The sequence below is a fragment of the Zalophus californianus genome, chromosome 9 (assembly GCF_009762305.2).
Source record: "Zalophus californianus isolate mZalCal1 chromosome 9, mZalCal1.pri.v2, whole genome shotgun sequence".
NCBI lineage: Eukaryota > Metazoa > Chordata > Mammalia > Carnivora > Otariidae > Zalophus > Zalophus californianus.
In genome coordinates this window covers 102,982,688-103,007,623 of record NC_045603.1, presented here as the reverse complement: position 1 = coordinate 103,007,623, position 24,936 = coordinate 102,982,688, and the positions used below count along the sequence as shown (strand labels likewise).

Here is a 24,936-nt window from a genome sequence, read left to right as displayed (position 1 = left end):
ACAGAAGGCTACAGCATGAAAGGCTAAGCACTAGCTAGGTAGTTGATACCACTTCTGCTTCAGATGTGTGCTAAGCGATACTCTGCTAGATTAGGAAAATGACAAAAAGGGAAGACTTGCCTCGTAATTCATGTGTCCTTTGCTTCCTCTCCTGCCGGAAAGATTCATGGCATCTCGGGCCCAATTGTCTACCAGCTTGTGCAGGTCATCTGTGAACGTGCCCTTCCTGCTGGACGTCATGGCAGGAGGCTGAGCTTGGGCGGCTTGGCTGTTCACTGCTCCCCCAACGGTGTTTGTGCTACTGGTCCCTAGAATTAGAGGAAGCAACAGAATACAACCATTAAAAGAAGCTTGGGTTAGAACGTCAGGAAGAGGGAAAACTTCACAGGATGATGAATGGCAAGCCACTGAATGAGGAGAGGATAAGCTGGGAAGGCATGCGAGAGGGGAAAGGTCCAAGGGTTTGTTTAGCCACATGTTCTGGCATAACATAACAGGGTAATGAAAACAGACTCTCTTCAGGAGTTGTGGCAGATGAGGCTAAATAACTCTGGATGATAGTAGGCACAAACAGGCAGGGACCTCTTTCAGCCCATTCACATGGTATCTTAGAGTACTGAAACTTACTTTTAGTACCCTACTCCCAGGACCACATTGATGAGGGAGGTGCGCTAAGGTCAGTGAGGCTCTAGAATGCTGCAGAATGCAGGGCAAAAGAAGAGGATTTCTTGAGCCCTGAAGCAGGGTTAAAAGCAGGAGTTAAAGGAATGCAAAGGTAGATTGCTTGGCCCAGGAAAAGATGGGGTTCCCAAACCATGTGGATGCTATGCCACAGTCTTCAGCCATTCTTTAACAGAAAGAGGCAAGAGGAGAGATAGCATGCTCTGTTCAAAAACCTTTTTCACCTGGACTCATACACACAAATTCATAAACATAAACTCGGGAGGAATGAAGGCTTTGACCTCTCCCAATTGCCTGAGTTAAGAACCAAGATTACTCCTGAGGAAGGTTCTCTGTGGTGTGCCTGAACCGTTCAACTCCAGGAATACATGGTTTTCCTGAAGATGACCTCAGTTTCAATTGGTTCGTGAATTCTCACCCCTCCCCTTCCTTCCCAGAAGAGCAAGCACTCGCACGTGGAAGCAACAGGAACATTCAGCAGAGGTAGGAGTGCAAAGGGAAGGAGGAAGCTTTGAGGTTATGATGAAGGAATTCTATTTCTATGGTTTGATGAGAAAGGAAGAAGGGGTCCTGCCTGATTTCGGCTCTGCTGGAGGGCACACTGAAGATTATTCGAAGAGGCAAGTTTTAGGGAAGAGGGAAAGAAAAGTCATGATCTTGTTTTTCTTCCTCACCCCCCACTTTCTTACCAGATCTCACATTTGCTGCAGAATAAATAAAAGCTACTAAGGTAAGTTGTGAGCCACTAGGCCTTCAGATATCCAAGTAATGCTGGGGGCTAAAAAAAATGCATACATATTCCTGCTTTCCAGGCCCAAGCAGCACCAGAGCACAGCAGCATGCCCGAAGCAACTCTGCCATTTACAAGCCCTTGATAATCCATTGCTGGTCTCAAGTCAAGTTTAAACCCCACTGCCCCGGGAACGGCACACACAAACATGTTTGTATTAGAGTAATAGCTAATTCTGAGGTGAAGCTGCACAGTGAGGAAGGTCACATGCTTCTTACCACCAAGGCAAGACATGGATCTACTGCAGTGTGTGTATTAGCTCACTTCCTAGTGCCCACTGGAGCCGCAAGGGGATAGCTACTGCACATACAGCGTAAAGGGAAGAGTAAGTTCCCCTACGGTACAGGAAACCCAAGTGGAAAAAGATAAAGGCACAGGAACAGCCTGCCTTGAAAAGCAAGAGAGACGGTGGGGAAGCACAAGCAATGAGGGTGGCAGTCGTGACAGTGATAAAATCTAGAAAGCAAGCATATCACATGCATGAGGACTATTTTCCTGTTTGAATAATAATTGCTTGGTAAGCTTGATGATGAGTGAGACAATCAAAATGAAAACCGGAAACAATCACAAGTGAGCAGAACTATTAAAAGCCAAATACAAGAAGCTCAGTAGAGGTGAACAGTGCTTATTCACAAAGAGCTCATGCTCAGAGTCACACCTCTCTAGTCGCCTCTGATGCCGTGAAGCTCCTTTTTAACCAAATTTAATTTTTCATTTTAATCCGTCTTACACACTACTGGATTCTGAAGTGGGGTTTATACACCATGATGGGGGGAGGGGTCAACCATACAGTTACCCTTCTCATTCTGGCTTCTGAAAACAGGCTTTCCCATTAAAGGAAATAAACACATCCCACTCTGGCCAGAAATTAACGCCTGGCAAAAGCTGACTTGACTATGAAAGCTAGGAGAATGGATAGTGCATTTAGTCCATCTTAGTGGTAAATGGTTTAAGAACACTACCTGTAATGCAGATATTTCTGAGAATGCTACTTGCCTTCCAGAGAATATAATGAGTAACCTTGAAACCGTTCTCAGTTCTGCTGCAAAGCTCTAAGAAGTAGTGTATGTTTTACCACCCAAAATCCATTTTTAAATTTCCTCCTGCCATAATACATTTCCCACACACCACACCACCAGATCCTAGTAACAATAACTTACTCTGAGTCACAGCTCATTGCCTAGTATCCCAAATACTAGTCAGTTTTCTGACTGACCCTCTAGGTGGCCGGTTGGGTAGTTGAACAGTCTGCACTTTAATGAGAAGCCACCAGTCTAAGAAGCCAACTCTATAAAGTAGTGCTTCTCTCTTCACCAATCCAGCAGATGTCTCCCACTATGATGCGTGGATATGGACTTTTCTATGTTTGGATCAGTGCCGATTTTCCAGTGGGCGGAACAGTGGCTGGCACATTATCTGCTGACTAAAGGACTCTCTTTCCCAAAAGAGCCAGGCATCCTTGATCTCTCTATATATTATGGGCATTATCAATCCATAATTGTCACAAAGCCAGCTCACAGGGGGTCATCACATGAGAGCAGACTATGAGGTGATTTCTTAATCCGCCAGTGGTCAGCAATTAAGCATGTTAAAAAACCTTAGAAAAGGGTGCAGAACTAGATGAAAATTGGGAATGAGGATGTTGTGAAGCTTCAGGGTTCCAAGAACTCATGGATAACAGGCTTTGCAATCAAGGACCAAAAGTAAGAGAAAGAAAAGATAATTACTACAGAGCTGGTTGCAAGGACAGACTTTTTTCACCATCTTCCCTGAAGCACAAAGAGAGAGCAACGTGTTAAAGATAAAGAAACATCAGTGTAAAATATTTAGAATCTCCAAACAGCACACAAAGTCCCAGCAAGAGAAAGCAGAAAGAGAGACAGACTGGTGGGACCCGGGAGCCCCTGCCATAGGTAAAGTTCTATGGGACGTATCTTACTTAGCCTTAACATGGGTGTCTGATGGATGGAGGTACCTGGCTGACAGCGGAGCTTCCACACCCAATCTTTGTATCTAAGAATAATGCTCTGCACTACGGTTCTGGGATCGGGGAGGAACTCCAGTCTCTCAGGTCTTACTGCTTGAATTTCAAATACCCAAGCAGTCTTTCCACTGACCCTGTCCCACTTTCTGTTTCTCCTGCTGGGTTGTTAAAAAGCACTCCATTAAATGCATTAGCAATTCTACCCCAGTAGACTGACAGTACCACATTACAGTTCTGAGTCAATTTAAATTGGCTTCTATATTTCCAAATCCTAGACATACACACTAACCCCTTCCCCTCCAGAAGTCTTTAAAAGTATGTGGAAAACGAGCAACTTTTGAACATAAATAAAGCATTAAGCCAAGCCGTGCTTCCAAACCATAATCTATTTTGAGGACACAGAATAATGCATCCAAAACTAGAAAGACCCCACGTCTGTTAAGTACCTGTTTTCCCTTCCATATTTGCTTTAAATCTGCCTCTTGCAATTTGTTCACCAAGGCTTATATGATATATACTCAAGTGCCTTCAACAGATGTAGGGCCTTTCTTTTTAGACCCAAAAGGAAGTGATAAGATTTAATATTTCTAACCACTTTCATTTGATGTTACAAGTGTGCCACCACCTACCTTTAAGAGTGTGTGAGAATTTAATTAATTAATTAATCTGAAGTGTATCTCTCACATTATGCTTCCCAAAAAAGCCTTGGTTCTCTTTCTTCCCTCTTACACATCTCAGGCTGTAATAATATAGGCCTGACATGTTACATCCCCTACTTTACAACACTTGCCTCTTACTATTAAATGTCTTTTCATCTTACCAGCTGGACACAGAAATTAAATGCTTATTTAAAAGTGTCAAGGTGCTAACATGCCTGGTCCAGCCTGGTCTAACCAGAAAAGTTATCGATCTGAGTACCCAAAAACCATACATACTTTGGAAAGCTACCAAATTGGATAACACCTTCCACGTCTTTTGTTCAGTAGTCCGGGACTGGTGATACGTGAGGCCCAAGGACCTCTGGACCACACTCAGAAACAGTGATGACCTTTTTGCACATGCATTTAAAAAGCACTTCAATAACCACATCAGAAGTTTGAGGCCTCAACAGAGAAGATCTTTAACCAAACTGTAACAAAGGTTTTCTACCTGAGCCTTGTTTTTGCTTTTTAAATTTTTATTTCAGTATACATTTACTGACTACCTACTAATGTGCCAGGCTGATTTAGAAGGAAATGACGTGTGCTTCCCAAGTGCTGCCCACGTCTGTGCACATGATCTCATTTGATTTGTGCAACAGCCCTAGGAAACAGGCATCATCTTCATTTTACCTTTGGGGAGGACAGGCTGAGAAAGTTGGGTGATTTGCTATTGTACCTTGCTTTTAAGAAGAGAGCTAGGAAATCCTAGCAATCATGTTAAAAAGACCATTTTCATTGGCAGGTGCTGGGCTTTGGTCCTTAAAAGAATAAATGCTTAATCAGAGTAACTATATGGAAACCCTTTTTGAACTACCGATTTTATGGAGTTAGAGGGTGGGGGTGGGGGAGTGAAAGGATCCAATGAAGAGATTCTAGCACCATTTCAACTGAGAGATGGTTAGGCTTAATTGAGAAGGAAAAAAGATTTCAACCTACTCGGAAAAAGAATAAAAAAATAGGGTGTAATACTGCCAGGATCTAAGTATATCAGTGGTCAAGATGCTCTCTGTCACTTCTAATGCCAGAGCAAGGGGCAGATGTGACTATGGACTTCAGTCTTCATTTATTCTAAATGACCCAGCAGTCTCTACAGAATTACCACCTTTTCTACTCTGTCACGGATCTATGAAGAAGCACTTCTACCAGAAAGTTTTTTTTTAAGCTTATAGAAACCTATTATTATCTCTATATCTTTTATCATAATTAACATAGAGACCCAAACTTCTGAGGGTAGTGTAATTCAGCCAAGCCACTGAGGAGATGATATACAAAGAGACAAATGAAAATGGACTGCATGAAACATCAGATCCAAGCAGCAGAAAAACAAGGACGAGGAAGGAGTAAAGGTGTTACACACAAAGAGCCAAGCAGGGCGTACTCAGAAATCGGGTCCTCCTGCCACCAGGTTTGAATGTCACCTGCTCAGATGCACAGTTAAACTTCGCACAGCCTGTGAGAGGGGGGAAAACAGGGAAGAACAGAGAGAGAAGAGACAGAACACAACTACAAGATGTTAGAAACTCGAGGCTGGAGTGGTGAAATGCGCTAAGATGGCACACAGAAGAACAAGCTTCCAGGGAAAGGCCAGATATCTAGGACAGGAAATATCAGGTCTCAATTCCCTCCCTCTGTCATATGCTGAAGCTCCTCCCATTGGGAATAATGCCAGCTAGTCTGCACTCCTAGCAAGCAAGTACATTCACCTTGTGAAGAGATGATCTAATCTTTGATTTCTGTGATATTGTGGCAAAAGCCCCTAAGCGAGTTACCTATATCTTCTCCTACTCTTTTTCACCCAGATACCTAAATCCTTCCAAATGTCGTTCTACTATTGCTAGCAGCTCCCCCCTCAACAGGAAAGTTTCGAATGATCATTAGTAAATAAAACTGTATTTAGGAAGCAGATACAGATAAATAATGGAGTTGTAGGGCTATTTATCTTAGTATGCTGCTCCCATACTTAAAAGTTTAAAAAGTCTGCACTGGCTAAGAAAATGTATTAGCGTTCAGAAACTGCTAAAACTCCTTTGATTTTGGTTCAGGAAATCTCAGTCTAGTATTAAAGTGTATGTTCCAAATCCCAAATGAGTCATTAATTTGGTTAAAGTCCTCCCATAAGTCATAAATGCAACTTTTTGCTGTAATCCTTTGAAAAAAGCGATTTCATCTGATAAGAGCAATGAGTTCACCTAATCTAATCATTACCCAACCTCCCCTGCCAGCTCAAGATCTGTAAGGGTACAACAGACAGGCTATGTTCTGGTCAGCTGGTTTTCCAACTGACCTTAACAACAGTTAGTCTTCAGGCTTCTGCCACAGATATTACAGTTTTTAGAAGATGATGGTTGCTTTGATTGCTTACCTTGACCTGGAGCAGAAAGGCTTGGTACTGAAATGGCACCATCACTGGTAAAGGCTGAATAGAGGTTGTCACTGGAGGGAGATGGCTTAAGGGGCTGTAATAGCTGATTCTGCCCAGTCTCTGGGATGCTGCCAGGAGGGTGGAGGGTCTGCTGGGGGTGCAAAACTGAAGCGGCACTCTGACCAGACAGGTTACCTGCCAAAAGATAAAACGGCATGAGGAATGCCGTTGCCCTTAATAGGCACTATTCTCATTCCTCCAATGTGTCCCACTAAGTCAGAAGCTATAACTGATGAAAGAACAAAGGCCTCTCTCACGGGAGGGGAAGTGAGGAATGACAAGAGAATCGACAGGCACTAGGGCTATAGGTAGCTTTAGATGACCTAGAAGGTTCATAACTCTCAGCTGAGCAGAACATTCAGTGGGTATGAGAGAATTCCATGATCGCTTTCCTAAACATTATTATAAAACACTGAGTTGGAGCACGACATCAACAGGTTTGGTGGGGGGCAGTCTCTGCTTAGTCTTTTTTCCAAGCATGTGTCAGATCAAATACAGAAGTGTTGTCAAAACCGACACAAGTGACTACAGAGTAACGCATATTTAAAATTATTTGTGGCAGATGGCTTTTATTTCCTAGTCGTCTGTCTTGAAATTGACAAACGTGTCTGTTCCCTACTAATTGGTGGAATAGAAGGTCACTCAAAAAGTATGTCAAAGTTGGGATCAGAATCTAAATTAGCTGATATCCCTTATAATCACATTGCCACTCCTGAATTGGTTCTAATGTGCTAGAGAAGAGGTTTGGGTTTCTGAAAGCTTCCAGGAAAATGCAAAGCTGCTAAGAAGTTTACAACTGCTTTCCAACATATTTATATTAGACCTGGAGAGCAAAGAGAGGTACAAACTTATTTCAGGCTTTTTCACTTTTCAACTAATTATCTGTTAACATCATAATTTCACTGAAGGGTAGACAAACTGTAGTTTTGTTACAAGATAGTTACAAGATATTATGACTTAACTTTTTTTTTTATTACAACCACTAGCAAGTTCTTTACTTCAATATACATAAATGAAGTAACTTTAATCAAGAAAATTACCACCTAAGACATATATGAAATTTACATTCATCCTAACCGCAATTATGAGTAATTCATTCATTGAAAGGAAAAATCTACCTAAACTTTACTAAACAAAGAACAGTGTATTTTCTTTCATATGCCTGTGATTTTGGTGAAATGTGAGTTATATGAGTAACCAGGTAATGCTAAATTGTTTATCTTTAAGGACAACCATAAATGGCTACCAGTAGACAGTAATATGGATCACAATGGAATGAGCCACTGTACTCATCCAGTCTACTTTCACAGACGCAACAAAAAGAGATACTATAAACAGGGGGAGTGTAAAAGTCAAGGAAGCAAGAATATTAGGAAAGTCAAACTCCTCTGAAATTTAACAAAAACAACAAATATTTAATAGGTTACATAAAGAGTTGGAGACAGAAACAAAAGCTGGGACAGCCAAGGCTGACCTGGTCCATGGCTTTTTACCTGAAAGCTGGGGGCTTTTATTCCCCAAGGAACTGCTGCGACTCGATTTGCTGCCTTTGCTTTTAGTGGGTCGCCTTCTTCTCCCTGAAAGGGGGGCAGCTGGGGGAATAATGACAGCGGGGGGAACCTTTCCCAGTTTGGTATACAAAGATTCAATTTCATGCTTCTGGCGACTCTGCAAGTCTTGAATTTCTTTAAGATGCCTATGAAAGATAACCAAACATAATTCAAAAACATTATAACCACTTTTGTTCACATAAGATTTAATAACATATTCTTTAACCCCCATTCAAGTAATTACTTACTCATGAATTCCACCCCCCAATATACTTAACCTAATTTCTACTGCCTTGAAATTCTAGTTTGTCATCTCATATTGTTGGCCTCCATTACCCAAGCCAAATTCCAACAAGTTCCTAAACAACAACAAATAAGTTGACAATGTGTTAGGAGAAAAGGTTTCCTGACTTTGGAGGCTATACACAGGAGTACTGAATTGCTACTTTGATCCAGTTTATCAAATATGACCTATTAAACCTGCCAACATAATCTACATCCCAGTGCCATTACTGGATCCATTTGGTAGACTAGTAAATAAATTAGATTAGGTTAATAATGATAAAAAGTGCTATTAACAAAAACAACAATAACAAAAGGTAAAGAAGTTCTAGAAGTAGAAATGCTATGGGTCCTTATAAATATAAGAGACCAAATGACTACATTCAGATAACTAGCTTTTGCATATCACCCTCTCTTTAAAAGCAATGAGATACAAGCATATTGTAGTGAAGAGAAAACTAATCTAGGCACCAGGAGCTAGGTCTTAACACAGTTCTGCCATTATTTTTTTTTTTTTTTTAAGATTTTATTTATTTATTTGAGAGAGAGAGAATGAGAGATAGAGAGCATGAGAGGGAAGAGGGTCAGAGGGAGAAGCAGACTCCCTGCTGAGCAGGGAGCCTGATATGGGACTCGATCCCAGGACCCTGGGATCATGACCTGAGCCGAAGGCAGTCGCTTAACCAACTGAGCCACCCAGGCGCCCTGCCATTATTCTTTTACAGAAGAAAATATACTTACTTTTCTCGTAGTCTTCGCAGCTCTAATTTTAAATCTTCATCTTCAATATCTGACTCATTGTCACTACTCATGTAAGAGGAGTTGAATGAATTACTAAGGCTTTGACTTAGATTCTGGATAGGCAGGCTCTTCGAGCTCAGCTGATGTGGGGAATGTGGACTACCTGAACCATCATCCACATCCCTGCTAAGGAAGGCGGCCTCCAAGTCAGAAGATGGCCCATTCAGATGTGAAGGCTCTGACAGTTCAGGCTTTTCTTTCTTTGGTATCATAGCAGGGAGAACACCTTGTTCCAAATCCATAAAAGGGGGAGATGCTGTTGGTCCCTCTTTCTTTGCCTCAGTGATCTTGTCTTCAGTTCTTGATACAGAGAAACGACTTACTTTGTCTGCTGTAGTTGTCACCTGAAAACGTCCTACCTTGGTAGGCTGCCCAGTTTCTGACTTTGCTTCTGATGCAGGAGTTTTGCGGGCACTATCTGGCATATCTGATGAGATGTCATGGATGGTTATCCCATTAGGCTCTGTCTTCACCAGGGTACTTTCTGGACTACTACTTGACAGCACTGAGGACTCTGAAGTACTGGATTCAAAATGAACAGACTTTGTATCTTCTGACTTATTTTTACCCTCTTTTTGGACATCATCCATTGCAACTGAAACCTGATAGAGACCAAACTGAGATGAAAAAACAAAGTCTCCAATACTCAATTTTTTAAAATGGCCCTTAAAAAAAATTGAGGGGTATCTAGCTGGCTTAGTCAGTAGAGCATGTGACTCCTGATCTCGGGGTTCTGAGTTCAAGCCCCACACTGGGTGTAGAGATTACCTAAAAAAATAAAAGCTTAAAAAAGTAAATTACTTTATTTTCCAGTGAATAGGCTGGGATGTCTTTACATAAGTCTTTACGTATGGAAAGTATGTCTTTACATAAGTCCCTCCATCTTCACTGTGAAAATAAATGGAATAGCATTATAGAAAACAACAAATCTGTACTGAGATGTACAGATTAGATATACAGTTTCTCAGTGGCTGGCTCAGCTCACTAAATGATTTACTTCCATATCTCATGTTATACACAGGACTTAGATTTACATCTTTGTGGAAATATAAACAACAACAGGGAATAGAATCTTGAAAGTTGCCTGTGAATATGAAAACTACAAATGCCAACTAAGCTTCAAGAATCAACACACCAAATGGGACTATAAGGAGGATCCACTACTATCCCCAACTCCCAGTGCTATCCTGAGAATAACTGGAAAGCAGTTGTGAAAGCAATTAAAAAAAAAAAAAATTTCACTAGTTGGACCAGCTGGGAAAATATAATGATATGGTGTCGCCTGATGCTCAGTCAGTACTTTCACTTCAGAAATTAATCCTGAAAAATTATCCTAACCATGGAAAGTGTTTTTATATACAAAAATGTTTCCTGTTACTTTACTATGTTGGAAAAATCAGAAACAACCTGATGACTAACAAAAGATGGAGGGAAAAGCCACAAAATATCATTCAGAGAAGAAGCAGGGTCAACTGCAGATACACACATGTGCACAGAAAAAGGAATGGAAGGAAACACACACCCTAAAAAGTAATCCTGGCTGGGGAAGGGAGGTGGGGGGATGGGGAGATAATTTCCTGTTTCTCTACTATACTAAGTATTCTATGTTTTCTTTAATTGGCATATATTATTATTTTTTAAAGTTTACTTATTTACTTATTTTTAGTAATCTCTTCCCCAAACATGGGGCTCGAACTCATGACCCCGAGACTGAGGCACACGCTCTTCCAACTGAGCCAGGCAAGGACCCCAGCATGTATTTTTTTTTTTTTGCATGTATTATTTTTAAGAGGGGAAAATGATAAAGAGCTATACAAAAGAGATATATCATTAAATTGGCAATTATGTCCCAAAGTTAAGTAATAATTTTATTATATACCTATTCACCCAAAGAGGAAATCAAGGCAAGGAAAAGTGGTTGTCTTACCTGAAATCGTCCCATCTTGAAAACACCAGTTCCTGAACTAGTTGCTAGGACAACACCTTCTACGATATGAGAAACTGAAACAAGTACATGGAGGAGAAAAAGAACTTAAATTAGTATCTCTTTTTAGTTAGCTTCTTTTCTCTTTGGCTAGAAATACAGCAAAATAAAACTATGTATCAGGTGAGGAAAACTGAGGCAAGGACAACAGAAGAGATACTACAAAAACTATGGTTAACAGGCATAAGAATTCAATTACTCATTCTTTAACTCAAAGATAGATATAAGTAAACGAAGAGAAAGGATGAGATTTTACCTAGAATACTAAAGACCCATTTTTAAATGAAAATCACTATGACCAATTGGTTTAGGCAATACTTAGGCAAAATCCTAGAACAAGTACAGGTGTCAGAATCACTGATACGTAGTTTTGAGCAACTTTAAAGTCACCTAGGTACTCCTCTCTAGGGACAACCGTTTGAGGTTTTTTTCCTGGACATAATGTAGATATATGCCAGCATTTTATTTTACACAACTAGTAAGTTGTGTTTTATACAACACTGATTTTGATATTTTAACAATATATCTTGGACAGAATTCCACATCGTTGTCTCATTCTTTTAAATGGCTGCATAGTGTTTTAGGTTTGTCTGCCTACTGTATGTATGCAAATGTACCATATTTTAAGCAGACTTCTGCTGATGGACATTTAAGTTTTCAGAACTTGCTATTACAAAAGTGCTCTAACAAATACTTTCTTATAGATCTGTGGAATAAATACCTAAAAACGGACATGCTGAATCTTACCCATTTAAAACTTTGATAGACATTACTAAATTGATCTCCAAAGAGGTTGTATCAAGTCACTAGTGGCTATTAAACTTCTGAATTTACCAGTGAGAGGTAAGAAATACTATCACTTACTAGTCTTTTTTGTGATATGAATACACCCCCCCAACCCAGTTTTTTATTATCTTTGGACCTGATGGCATTTTTTCCATGCAGAAAATTTTGAATCTATTACTGCTTCTGGGCTGAGTATTAAATGTAGTAATAATACCATTCTCTGCATCAGGGATCAGCAAATTATGATCATGGACCAAATTCAGCCCATAGCTTGTTTCTGTAAATAAATATTGTTAGACTACAGAGCAAAACTCATTCATTCATGTATCGTCTATGCTGCTTTTGGGCTACAATAGGAGATTCGAGTAATTGCGACAGAGACTATATAGCCAACAAAGCCTGAAACATATACTTAGCCTTTTATAGAAAGTTTGTTGACCCTGCTCTAGACAGTTAAAAAAAAGAAAAAGGAGAAGAAAAAGAAAAAGATTCCTTCTTTGTTTTGTTACAGTACTGTTTTACAGTATCATTTTCTATCTTTGATCCATTTGGAATTTATTTTGGTTGAAAGCCCACCTTTTTCATATTCTACATTCTCTTACAGTTTGTCCGTTTCTAGACTTTTTTGGTCTGTTCCACTGATGATTTCAAGTCACTTCTTTTAAAATGAGAGAGCTAATTCAGAATATAATTGTCTTGAAAATAATTTAGAGACGTTTGAAGTGAAATTTAGAATTTAAGGAAGAAAGAAAGCTGAGCATTCCAGGTAAATCTTACTAACAGTTACACAGGGAAATATATCTATGTAGGTGATAGTGAGGAGAATGAATAAACTATATAAAAAGGAAAAATATTAAGCAAGTGCTCTACAAAATTACACTGAATAAGTACAGCTCCCACTGAATTATTTCCACTTTTGAATATAAATGGTTCCAAGGGAAAAGGTGACAGAAAATAAAAGCTTTAAATTTCCTAGTTTCTGGGGGACTGGCGATGTCACGAAAAGAGATTCACAATAAAACTTTAGAAAAGAAGTCACTGATATGAGCTTATGACCTAGTGCATGCTCATGAAAATTTTAAATTGTTGGTATGGGTTATTTTTACAAAATTAAGCTGGAAATATGCCTAAAGAGAATATACATATGAACATGCCAATTCTAAAGACTCCAGAAATAGATAAAAATGCTTAAACTGATTAAATTTTACATTTGTATTTCTACCATCCACGTTATTTAAGATTATCTCTATCTCTACCTAGTGTCACAAAGCCAAGAGGTTAAGGTAAATTAACTTTTTTAAGTATGCCTGCCTCAATTTCCTATCTCTCTTAGCAAGGATCTGGCCCAGCTAATAACAAAGGGTCTTATTCCAAGAAACTATCATTACCCTTTGCATGCCCCCCTTGAAAACAAACAAACAAAAACAATATAAAAGATTCATTAATTTGCTAGTATGACATGGTCTAGATATTGATGCTCCTCAGTTACGAAATAATATAAAAATGTTTTTTAAAACTATCTCAAAACCACCTACATTCTTAAGAAAGTCTTTGAAATAGTAATCCCTATGATTGATTATAGAGAGGACTGGAAATGGAAACATAAGAAGAAGGATGCTTCTCACCGTCCTTCTGAGGCTGTGCTCCTGCTTCTGTAACTGCTGTTGGAGCCACCACGGACACAGGCTGCAAAACATACACAGATAACATAAAATCTTTAGCTTCAGTCACTCTTTAAACTTTTGCCATGCTGCCTTTCCTCTGGTCTTTATAAAGGGCAAAAGAAATATAGTATATGTGAAGAAACACTTAAGTCCAAGGGAGTTTTCTTTTTTTTCTTTTCAGCCTAAAAAGAAGTCTCATGTAAAAAAAAGATTTTTTTTTTAATTAAAGATTTTATTTATTTATTTGATGGAGAGAGCAAGAGAGCACAAGCAGGGGGAACAGTAGAGGGAGAGGGAGAAGGAGGCTCCCCACCAAACAGGGAACTTGACGCGGGGCTCGATCCCAGGACCCTGGGATCATGACCTGAGCCGAAGGCAGACGCTTAACCATGTGAGCCACCCAGGCGCCCCTAAAAAAAGATTTTTAAAAGGAAGAAATTCAGAGTTGTTTCTATATTGTTTTCTTTTTTCTCATGGGATACTTAGTGTTTAACTTGGATATTCATAGAAAAAAATATATATATATTTAAGATTTTATTTATTTATTTGACAGAGAGAGAGACACAGCGAGAGAGGGAACACAAGCAGGGGGAGCGGCAGGCAGAGGGAGAAGCAGGCTCCCCGCTGAGCAGGGAGCCCGATGCGGGGCTCGATCCCAGGACCCTGGGATCATGACCTGAACTAAAGGCGGGCCCTTAACGACTGAGCCACCCAGGCGCCCCCAAAGAAAAACAGTTTTAATCAGAACATTGTGTCACAAGCTTAAAAGGAAGAAGTTAAAACTTTTAACTTAAAGTACAGCTTCCAGGGTGCCTGGGTGGCTCAATTGTTAAAAGCATCTGCCTTCGGCTCGGGTCATGATCCCAGGGTCCTGGGATTGAACGCTGCATCGGGCTCCCTGCTCAGCGGGGAGCCTGCTTCTCCCTCTCCCACTCCCCCTGCTTGTGTTCCCTCTCTCACTGTATCTCTGTCAAATAAATGAAATCTTAAAAAAAAAAAAAAAAAGATAGAAAAAAGAAAAAGTACAGCTCCTCCAAAGCATAAATGCAAAATCCATAGGATTGATCTATGGTATAATTCTAGCCAGAGGTAAGACAAGAAAAGTATCTTTCAAATAAATAAAATCTTTTCCACAATCACACCACTGGGTCAGTTGTTAATCTTACATTCATCTGCCTCATTTCTGTTTGCTGGAACAAGCAAAGACTCTGAATTAATACTTTTTTTTTTAATACTTTTAACTCTGTAAGTGGTTAATGGTATTAATAGGTTACAGTATGCTCTAGAAATATAATATATTAGGATTATGCAAAGATGTCGTCAAGATTTTCAAAACTTACACCAACTGTGGGTGTCAGCGTAATAGTCTCTGGACTAAGTGTTCTTCTCAATTGAGCATCAAGATCTTCCAGAGGCTGCTGGGACTGAATGAAAACAAGCACAATAAATACAGGTCTTTGGCACAGTCAGAGCCACTATATATAGCCAATCTATATACAAATACTGTTTGATGCTTTAGACTGACACAACATATTATCTAGTCACTGAATAGAAAACTCAATATGGTAATTTAACTTATATTGCTTAAATGATTTATGTCAGTTTCCCAAGCCTAAGAGAAATTCAGTTACATTTATGTTTTTATAGTTTTGAAGTCTTCTTACCTTCTATGTTTGATGTTACTTAAACTGGTAAGAAAAGTTTCTATTTGTCCTCTCTTTAAAAACATTCTGATAGGGATGCCTGGGTGGCTCAGTCAGTTAGGCATCTGCCTTTGGCTCAGGTCATGATCCCAGGGTCCAGGGATGGAGCCCCATGTCAGCTCCCTGCTTAGCAGGCAGTCTGCTTCTCCCTCTCCTCCCTGTTTGTGTTCTCTCTTGCTATTTCTGTCACTCTCTCTGTCTCCCTCTCTCAAATAAATCTTAAAAAAAAAATTCTGATAAATGTATCAAGATCTATCAATAGATTAATTCTATCACATGTTCCCCTATTTTCCTTTCAGTTTGGTACATCTTTCTGAGAACGTCTTTATGAATGGCATTAATATATCCTGTCACTATCAAGGGATATTTAAGTCTTTTAATTTAATTTAATTTATTTATTTGACAGAGAGACACCGTGAGAGAGGGAACACAAGCCAGGGGAGTGGGAGAGGGAGAAGCAGACTCCCCGCTGAGCAGGGAGCCCGATGTGGGGCTCGATCCCAGGACCCTGGGGCCATGACCTGAGCTGAAGGCAGACGTTTAACGACTGAGCCACCTAGGCACCCTGTATTTCTTTAAGTCTTAATAATCTATACTTCTTACACCCTATAGATTGCAGCAAGAAGGAACTGGAGGTTTGGACATTCCATCCTGTTAACCACGTCTTACTACCATCCACCCCAAGGCCGTGAACTTTTTACCTTTGACACAGACTGTAATTCCACATCTATCTTGGCTTCTATCACTCTATTCTTCTGCAGCTTTATCTTCCTCCCCCTATATGCAGGCATTATCCACTTACCCTCACCACCCCCTCCCCATCTTATTTGCTCTTTTGTGTCACATTTGAGCCCCCTCAGGAGTCTCAATGTATGTTTTTAATGAGAAAATAGGTGTAAAACCCCTAATTTACAGAATTTCACAATGTATTTTTTCCAAAATTTAGTGGCTGATGGTTTGAGTTCTCTTTGGAGTTACTACTTTATTCTGGCAAGTTCTTTAAGTTTGTTCTACTGTACATCTAGGATTACATAAGGAGGGATAAAGTCAGACTTCTCAAGTTAGAAATTTATCATGTTTTCCTTAGATACAATTTTAAAATAAATCACTGATTTAGTTTCAATGTTTACTACTCTGTCTCAGGGCAGAAGCTTTTTCAGCGTTACAATGAATTCATAGTACGTACTTTCCTTATGGGAATTCAACTAAATGTGTGGGGTGGTGGAGTAGGGTGGGAAAGGGAAATGATAATTTAAATATTGCAGGCAGTTCTACCCAATGATCAGAACTGAGTATGAGATAGGAAATTAATATTCATGTCACTGGTCTCAGTTCCTGTATGAGTAATCTCATGTTAATTGAGCTGTGTGGGTTTTGTACTGAAAAATATAGTATGTATTTTTCATGAAGCATGACCCTTATATCCACCTATACATAAGCCAATTACTTTATTAGGTTGTCAATGAAAGAAATGTCAAACATTCAAGAAAAAACTGGTTGAACTCACAGAAAAGGGGCATTATCAGTTATCAGTGTGGTATCTTTTCTTAAGGGACTTTCAAAGTTAATTTTGATTACTTGTAAGTTTTTATTTCCAGAGTAGTCTAGAACCTAATCTCAGTCCTTAGATGCAATTTCACTCCACAAAACTGTGAATGAGAAGAATTATATTTGTCTGGTAAAATGTAAACCTTGCCATTTTCTTCCTTCATAAAATATGAAAAAGTATTAATATCAAATGTTTTCTAGATGACTTGAAGCAATATTATAAACAAAAGAACTATGAAGCTTCTTACTTTAAATAGGGCCTGGATAATTACCTATACTCTTTTAAAAGAAAGTTGTTACTAAGTCAAAACCAAAGAGGAGCCAGAAGCCAAGATCATGCAATGGAGAATTTAAATAAGCTTTGTGAAAGAAAAGTAGGGGTACAAAAAGAAATCTGCCAAGTCTTGGGGCAGGGCACCTGAGTTAGTGAAGGTCCTGGAAAAGGTGGCAGCTGCTCGCTGGGTGGAGTACCAGCTGGAAGTTCAGTACCCACTGGCAGCACCTACAGACAATGAAGGGAAATTCAAGTCCATGAGACACTAAGAGTAAAGACTGCATACTGGAGAGCAAATCAATTAATTCCAATGTAGAAACGTAAGAGTAAAATATATCTATAGTTAAGACATGCTTGTCACCTAGCTTATATTCTGGTATCTATCTTAAATAAAGGACAATATAACCATGATGGTGTTGTAGGGGTTACTACTGCATACCAATAAAATGAATAGTAAAATTTAGTAAAAGGTTATTCCCTAGGGAAAAGAGAATCAAAGGCTTTAAGGACATTGAAAGGCATAGTCCAGTATTCTTGAGCCACTGTTTTGGCATAGTATCATCATGCTTTTCCTAAAACAAACACTTTTCTGAGAAAACAATACAGTTCAGAAATAACCAAAGGTCAAGTCTGATAACAAAAGTCATCAGGATACTATTACTAGTAAACAATTTGTACACAGCCTCTATTATTACCCTACTATAAAAAGAATTTTACAGTCAGTGGCAAAGCAGAAAGATGAGTGAAGCACAGAATATAGTAGAAAAAACACAATCTTGTTATTTGGAGCAGATCAGGGAGACTGAAGATGGCAGAATGAGAGGAAATCCACCACAGCAGAATAAGAAAACATATTTTAGTTATTTTATTCCTAGGATTAGATTTTTTCCTCTGTATGAAATTCATCGCCAACTTCCAATTTTTTATAAACCCCAAATTGTGTATCTGTGGAATCTAAGCAAAGCAGAAAATTTGCTTCTGCTCCATTCTCACTGAAACAAAGGCTGTGAACTGCTATCACTATGTATAATTGCTAGCAGAAGCATTCAGCTTCTTTTTGAGAGACAGATTTCTTTAGCTGGTACCAGTTAGGAAGAAATGTCTGTATTTTTTTTTTTTTTTTTTAAGAAATGTCTGTATTGTACCTATTATACATCCTTAGAAAACCAGGCAGTATAATTAATCCCCAAATCCTACCATATTTCAAAAAAAAAAAAAGTATCTTGTGTTCAATGTACATATATCCTAAAATCATTTTCAATTTATTTAATAAATACTGAATGTCTAATACAGGCCAGGCTGTCTTTATAACTACATTTCTAATTTGCAAGGTTGAGTTGAAAAAATGCACTTATGGGTGTAGGGGGAAGAATGATCATATTTATCAAATTATTTCAAAACAAGAATCTTACTGGAGCTTTAGTTAAAGGTGGCTTCGATGGAGCAGTTCCAGCTTTCACTCCTGGTGTCACACTGACTGGGGCTGACACATAGCTGACTGGGGTAGAAACCTGCCCAGGTGGGACCACTGGCATAACTGACAAACCAGTTGTACCCAATGGCAAACTGGTTGGTGGTAAGCATGTACTTGTAGTGGAAGTCATGAGCTTGCTTGGTGCAACAGCAGTGGTTGGGATGCCTGGTGTGACAGTGGTCTCTACTACCAGTGAAGTCTCCAGTGAGACAGATGCATGTTGGGCTCCAGATGAGCTGTGTTCACTAAAGAGAGACCGCAGCTTTTCCTCTAGAGTCTTTATGTCATCAATTCCAGGAGCTTTGGGCTGTGAGTCGGCATCTATTTCAGGGCAGTGAGTGTGGGGCTGGTTGGGAAGTAAAGCTGGCTGAGGCTGACTATGAATTAGTGTCTGCTGCACGGCAGGCACACTGGCAACAGGCTGTACCAAGGGTAGGACACTAGGTACTTGGGGTAATAAAGGTGTAGAAGTAGGTCCTACTGCTTGAGGAAGGGCAGGAGTAGAAGCTATAGCTGATGGGGTGATCAAAGGATGTATCCCACCAGGCTGAGAAATGGAACTAGATAATCCTGCTCCAGGGGAGGAAGACGATGATGCAGAGAGGGACAAAGCCAATCCAGTTGTACTACTATGAGATGTTTTATCTAGTGAGTGTGCACTAACCACCACTGTTTCAGCTAGAGTCGGAGCAGAGGTGCTACTGCTAAGCTGAAGAGACGGCTGTGAAGCTAAGCTTGGGAACGGAGTGGTGACAGGAACAGAGGCTAACGTGGCTGCGCTGGCAGTACTGCCTGCCACCTGCTGCGACAGTACAGGTGGGGGCTTAGCACCCGGGGCAGTGGCACTGCCCACTGCAGGGGCTAAAGTTGTTGCAACTGGTATAGAGGGCAAAGTGCCTATGCTAGAAACAGCACTCCCAGATGTGGGAGCCTGAACTGGCTGGGATGTTGCTGATATCGAGACAACTGTAGGTACTGTGATGCTCGAAACCACAGTGGGAAATATTGGTGATTCAGATACAGGTGGGACAGGGAGACCACTTGAGGGCATCACACCTGTGCAGGTGGCAACTCCACCAATCCCTGTTTCAGTGGGCACTGGAATCTCAGACTGAATTACTGATGTGGAAATGTCAGTAAGAGGGCTGCTAGTTGCCGGGACTGATACTGAAGGTGTGGCTGCTGCTGTGGTTGGGACTCCAACAATGCTACTCATGGAAGGAGGGACTACTGGAAATGTTGGTCCTGTATGACTGAAGTTGGGAGGTGCCGTGTTGGGCCCTTCTGTCATTTGGGCATGTCTAAGTTCAGAAAATGCCTGCTGTAGGCTAAGGGATGAAGCAGAGTGAGACAAGTTCATTCCAGCGCCGTGAGAAGTAGAGGCAGCAACTGCAAAGGAAAACACAAAATTCAGAACCGTCCATTTTAAAAGGGTGGATTCAAAACTGTCCTAACAATCTATATTGCGATTACCAACATTGCCACATACCAACAAGGTTTAAAACTTCTAAGGAAATGACAGGCTCTAAAACAGCAAAGTAAAAGAGCAGTTTGATCAAAGTAAGTTAGCTTGTATGAAGATCTATTTCTAGGGGCAAAAAAATTTAATAAAGAGGAAAAAAGGAAAAACAAGTCACCACAAAGCATCTACAATAATCCTAAATGGAGAAACAAACACATACTACTGTATGGACACAGTATCTATTACACAGGCTGCATCTAGTACATTCTCCTCTCTGGCTCTTGTCTTTTAATCCTCTCTATTCATCATCTATTTTCCTCCCCCATATGTTTGTCTATTGTTTATAATCTTAACTTTCTACTCTTCTTTATTGTCTATGTCATCATTTGAACTACTGCTTGATAACCAACCTTCCAAGGTAGCAGAGATACTGTAGGATTAATAGAAGTTTGTGGTAGAAGCAATTCCTTACCTGTATCTGATATTTCACTAGTGAAAACTTTTGATTCTCGTAATCGACTTTCTGGCACAGGACTCACTATAAACCGTCTTCCAGCAGAATGAACAACTTGAGTTAAAGAACTGGTAGGAATGCCTGGTTAAAAAGAAACCACTTAATTACATTATTTATATATTGTCACCAACATGAGGTTTCAAGATTTCATTATTAGTATACATACAACTTCTTAGGTCAAAGGTAAAAGCAAACATGGGAAGAAAAGAAATTCACCTATTTGCTGTGGCATGGAAGATGCAGGAATTGGTTGTTTGAACTCTCCTTCCAATTTCTACAACAAACAAAAGTGATCAAATTCATTCTCAAACACAATCTTAAAGATTGGGCAAAGCAAATGGCCACATGCAGAGAGAACATAAATGTTTGATAATCTTAGTCATAGATATAATGTAGTATCACTGACCATTGTGCATGGCAGATTTAACACCACAGCATTATTTTAAATAAACAAAGCTTCTCTATGGGAATGGTGAACTTACTTGAGAACCTGCAAAGCCATAGTCATCCTTTCCCTGCAGACTCTCCAATCCCTGGTCACCCTCTGGTTCCACACTGACATCCTCACTGAGCATTTCATCAGCTTTTTCAATAATTTCTCGTACTTGATCCACAAATGACTCTCTCTCCATTGCTAGAATAAAGTCATTGTTCACCTGCAGAAGAAATGTGATGTCAGTCTGATTAGTACAGTGTTACTCATGTTTTATGTCATTCCAGTTGCCACTTATTCATGACTTTTGTCCTATCTGCATACCACCTGTATCATTATTTACTTGCTATGTAAGTTAGTTCTTCAATACCTAGAGTTAGACATGTCCTAGACAAAAATATCTCTAAATCACATGTTTGGTGTGCTAATTATATTCACGTTGAAATAAATACATAACTGTCAAAAGAGATTACAAAATACTGCACATTTTCTTAGGGCAGTGGATACTGAAAAAGTACTAAAGCAAAATCTGGAGCTTCAAATGCAGACATACCATAATTGTTGCTATCTCCTCAGGATTGTCACCATCTAAATCGAATTTGAATGTAACCATTTTCCGATTATGAGTCTCTAACTGACATTCTACTACCCGGTCTCCTTTATTTGAAACCTAAAAAGAAAAAGAAAAGGTACTTAATATTGCAGAAGCCATATTCAATGCTGTTACTGAATGTGAGAAAAGAATGCAGATTATCACTTGAACTTAAGCCTGATGTTACCACTTAAAGACTTGTTGGTACTTTACCTCTTAAACTGGTACAAGAAAACATTAAGAAAATACCAGCCCTTGTGCTACTTCCTCATCTTCCACTGAAGGGTCTGGAAGGAATGTAAAGTCTCTGTTCTACAAATTAAAACTCTTTTTCTAAAAGGTAAATAATGCCTTACTATAAAAATATGGAATTTACCAATATTATTGGGTGATTAGAAAATTTCAAACTTCCATCAATACACCTGAAACTTAGAAATATTTAAATGATATTAAGTAACAATATGAAACCCAGAAATTAGTAAAACTTACATTCAAAATTCTTAATTTTGGACGCGAAGTCTTTTCATGACGAGAGCGACTTCTTACAGATTTTCGATAATGCCGTTTTGCAGTTCTTCCTTCATGCCTTCCACTGGACGATGGGACATTCTCATTGCCATCACTCATTCCTGAAGCAACATCTGAATGTGCACTTTGAAAAAAAAAAAAAGTTAAGTGTTTAAAGGTTTAATATTTTGAAGTTTTAGATCATCCTACCTCCCAGGCAAGGAAGGAGAATTTTACTTTTACATACCTATCTATAGAAGAGACCAAAGTGGTAGGCTGTGCCTGTGCCACTGGAACTGGCTCTGGAGGGGCAACTTGAGAGACTCCCTGAGTACTCTGTAAAGAGAAAGAATAATGCAAATCTTGGCAGTAATACATTTTATTTATTATTCATTACCTCCAATAAGCTACTCTTTTTTTTTTTTCCTTATCCCCCCGTCTAAGTCCTAGAAGCACTAAATTTACTAGTAATTCTCAGTATTCAGCATCTAGAGACAGTGGTCTTAAAATTCCAAAGGAAGTTTCTAAAACTAAGTCTCTGGTACAGACTGCATGGTGTGACATTAGCCGACATAGCTGCTAGGTAGTGAGAAAGTACAACTTGCATGCAGCCAGCATCTTCCTAGAAGTGTGCAACAGGGCAGGCAGAGCAAAGTGCAAAGATGATTCAGATCTTTCTCCTAGTAGGGCAAAAATGATTACTGGGAGCACAGCAGGATAAAATACTTTTATGACTGCCAATGGCAAGACTTTGTGAAAGGACAAGAATAATGGCTAAAGTACTAGCTAGAGAAGTGAAGTGCTAATAGGGTTAATCTTCTCCAAGGCACACTCACTTCCCAACAGAACAGCCAGTGGCAACAAGGCCCCCACATTGGCATTTCATTCTGCTGGAAGAAAAAGTCATTTAGAAGTTAGTTTGAAAATAGTCCAACTGAGTTCTAAAACAGGGGAACCTATGTTTTTTCTTAGTCAAATTATCCCATGTGTATATATGTTTTATATATAAACATGCAGTTATTCCATTTACCTCCAGAGCTGCTTGCTGGGAGGATGTAGTGGGGGCTTGTGCTAAACTCACTGCTGGCTGGGACACTTGAACCTGTCCTCCTATACTGCCCACAGAAACCAAAAGGTTTGATTCCACAAAAGGCTGCACCACTGTAGGAAAGTAACCCGGTGTAGCCAGTGCTTCTGTCGGCATGGGAGGGGATAGGACTGTAGAAGGGATGCAAATAGAAGCCACGCTGGAAGAGGGAGCAATATTTGAATCTCCTGGGTATTGTGGTGGCAGTCGAGGTGGAAAGCCCTGTGACAGAAATGAGGAAGGTGAGTTAGTGCAGGTTGGGTCATCAAATTAGCAAAACAGTAAGACATGCATAAAAAAACCCAACAAACAAACCAAACAAACAAAACACCAAAAAAAAAAAAAAAAACCCCAAAACCCCAACAAAAAAAGAAAGCACACAGCAAAGAATAGTAGTAGCCCAATCTCTAATAATTTAAAGAAGATTTAAACATGATTCTTGGAATGGTAGACTGGTTTCAATTTAGGGGACAGTACTCTACAACTATAAATTGCTGGGTTTTCTCCTCCTGGAGATTAAACAGGAGGAACAAACATAGTTTTTTTTTTTTTTCTTAAAGATTTTATTTATTTATTTGACAGAGAGAGACACAGTGAGAGAGGGAACACAAGCAGGGGGAGGGGCAGAGGGAGCGGGGAGCCTGATGTGGGGCATGACCTGAGCCAAAGGCAGACGCTTAATGACTGAGCCACCCAGGCGTCCCCAAACATAATTCTTTTTAGAAAAATATCAACTTTCTAGGTAATCTTAAGTGGGAGAATGCAAAAACTCTTCAAGGTATCAGTTATTCTAGTCATATAACAGGATAATCTGAAGCTTTTTATTGGTACCACGTTGGCTACTGTATTTACTCTACCTATAAAAAAGAGTACCCTGATATATTATTAGCCATAGCTACCATTCAGTCAGCTTACATCAAATAGAGAGAACAGAACCATCTTTCTCTAAGAACTGTCTTGAGAGAAATGGAAATGAATCATCAAACATCATTTCCCTATCTTTTCTCTGAATTTTACTCTATTAGCTTCTCTAGTTAATATCAGCTACACCTTTGTTATTGCTAGTTATTCTGATATTCAACTGTTAGGTTTCAAGTCCTTGATGGTCTACTATTAGAACCAAACCCTCTGGCGCCCTCCTTTTTGCTAGCCAACACAATACCTGGTATAGAACATCTCCAGAGGGAAGTGGAACCTCAGCAGCTTGTCCAAGGTTAGCTGGTATTCCCATGGACTGAACTGCTGGTTGCAGAAGTTGTGGGTGAACCTGACTTGGCAGCTGAGTCACAGGCTGCAGAAGGGTTGGAAGCTGACTAGGAACCACAGTTGGTCCCCCTGGGATCCCAGCTGCTGTAGCAGATGAAGCCAAGGTGAGCAGAGGCTGATTAATGCCAGCTGCCATCGTAATGGGAAGGGATGAGAAACCTGTCTGAGCCGCAGACACATGAGGAGTTGATATGGGAATCTGAGAGACAGGGTACTGAGGGAGTAAGGAAGTAGAGAGTGGCTGTCCCATAGGGAGGAAATGAGCACCAGAGTGGACTGGAACAACTGAGGGTTGTGTCGCAACTGGGATCTGAGGTTCGCCTTGGATAGTTGGTACTGGCTGAGAAACTGGAAGCTGGGAAGGTAAAGAAAAACAAAACAGACAGACTTTAAAAAAAAAAAAGCAAGGCTGCCAAAAGCAAGATTTATGT

The 24,936-nt window shown here is 39.8% G+C and overlaps 1 protein-coding gene across 19 annotated transcripts in view; it reads right to left on the bottom strand.

The window, feature by feature from the left end:
- The window catches only part of WNK1 (WNK lysine deficient protein kinase 1), a 151,413-nt gene that overhangs the window by 3,327 nt on the left and 123,150 nt on the right, over window positions 1–24,936 (bottom strand). For 4 of the 19 annotated variants that reach the window (XM_027593599.2, XM_027593600.2, XM_027593607.2 and 1 more), the window contains 20 exons: window positions 24,402–24,860; window positions 23,183–23,461; window positions 22,400–22,488; window positions 22,135–22,297; window positions 21,607–21,723; window positions 21,103–21,276; window positions 20,837–20,894; window positions 20,579–20,701; window positions 18,583–20,033; window positions 17,315–17,398; window positions 14,986–15,069; window positions 13,607–13,667; window positions 11,139–11,212; window positions 9,152–9,828; window positions 8,072–8,274; window positions 6,519–6,713; window positions 5,514–5,606; window positions 3,199–3,240; window positions 1,256–1,282; window positions 121–308 (listed from right to left, as the gene is read on the bottom strand). In XM_027593599.2, coding sequence (XP_027449400.2) covers window positions 121–308; window positions 1,256–1,282; window positions 3,199–3,240; window positions 5,514–5,606; window positions 6,519–6,713; window positions 8,072–8,274; window positions 9,152–9,828; window positions 11,139–11,212; window positions 13,607–13,667; window positions 14,986–15,069; window positions 17,315–17,398; window positions 18,583–20,033; window positions 20,579–20,701; window positions 20,837–20,894; window positions 21,103–21,276; window positions 21,607–21,723; window positions 22,135–22,297; window positions 22,400–22,488; window positions 23,183–23,461; window positions 24,402–24,860 — 4,641 coding nt within the window. The remainder of the gene's footprint in view (window positions 1–120; window positions 309–1,255; window positions 1,283–3,198; window positions 3,241–5,513; window positions 5,607–6,518; window positions 6,714–8,071; window positions 8,275–9,151; window positions 9,829–11,138; window positions 11,213–13,606; window positions 13,668–14,985; window positions 15,070–17,314; window positions 17,399–18,582; window positions 20,034–20,578; window positions 20,702–20,836; window positions 20,895–21,102; window positions 21,277–21,606; window positions 21,724–22,134; window positions 22,298–22,399; window positions 22,489–23,182; window positions 23,462–24,401; window positions 24,861–24,936) is intronic. The other 15 variants (XM_027593610.2, XM_027593611.2, XM_027593617.2 and 12 more) reach the window with 12 other exon arrangements.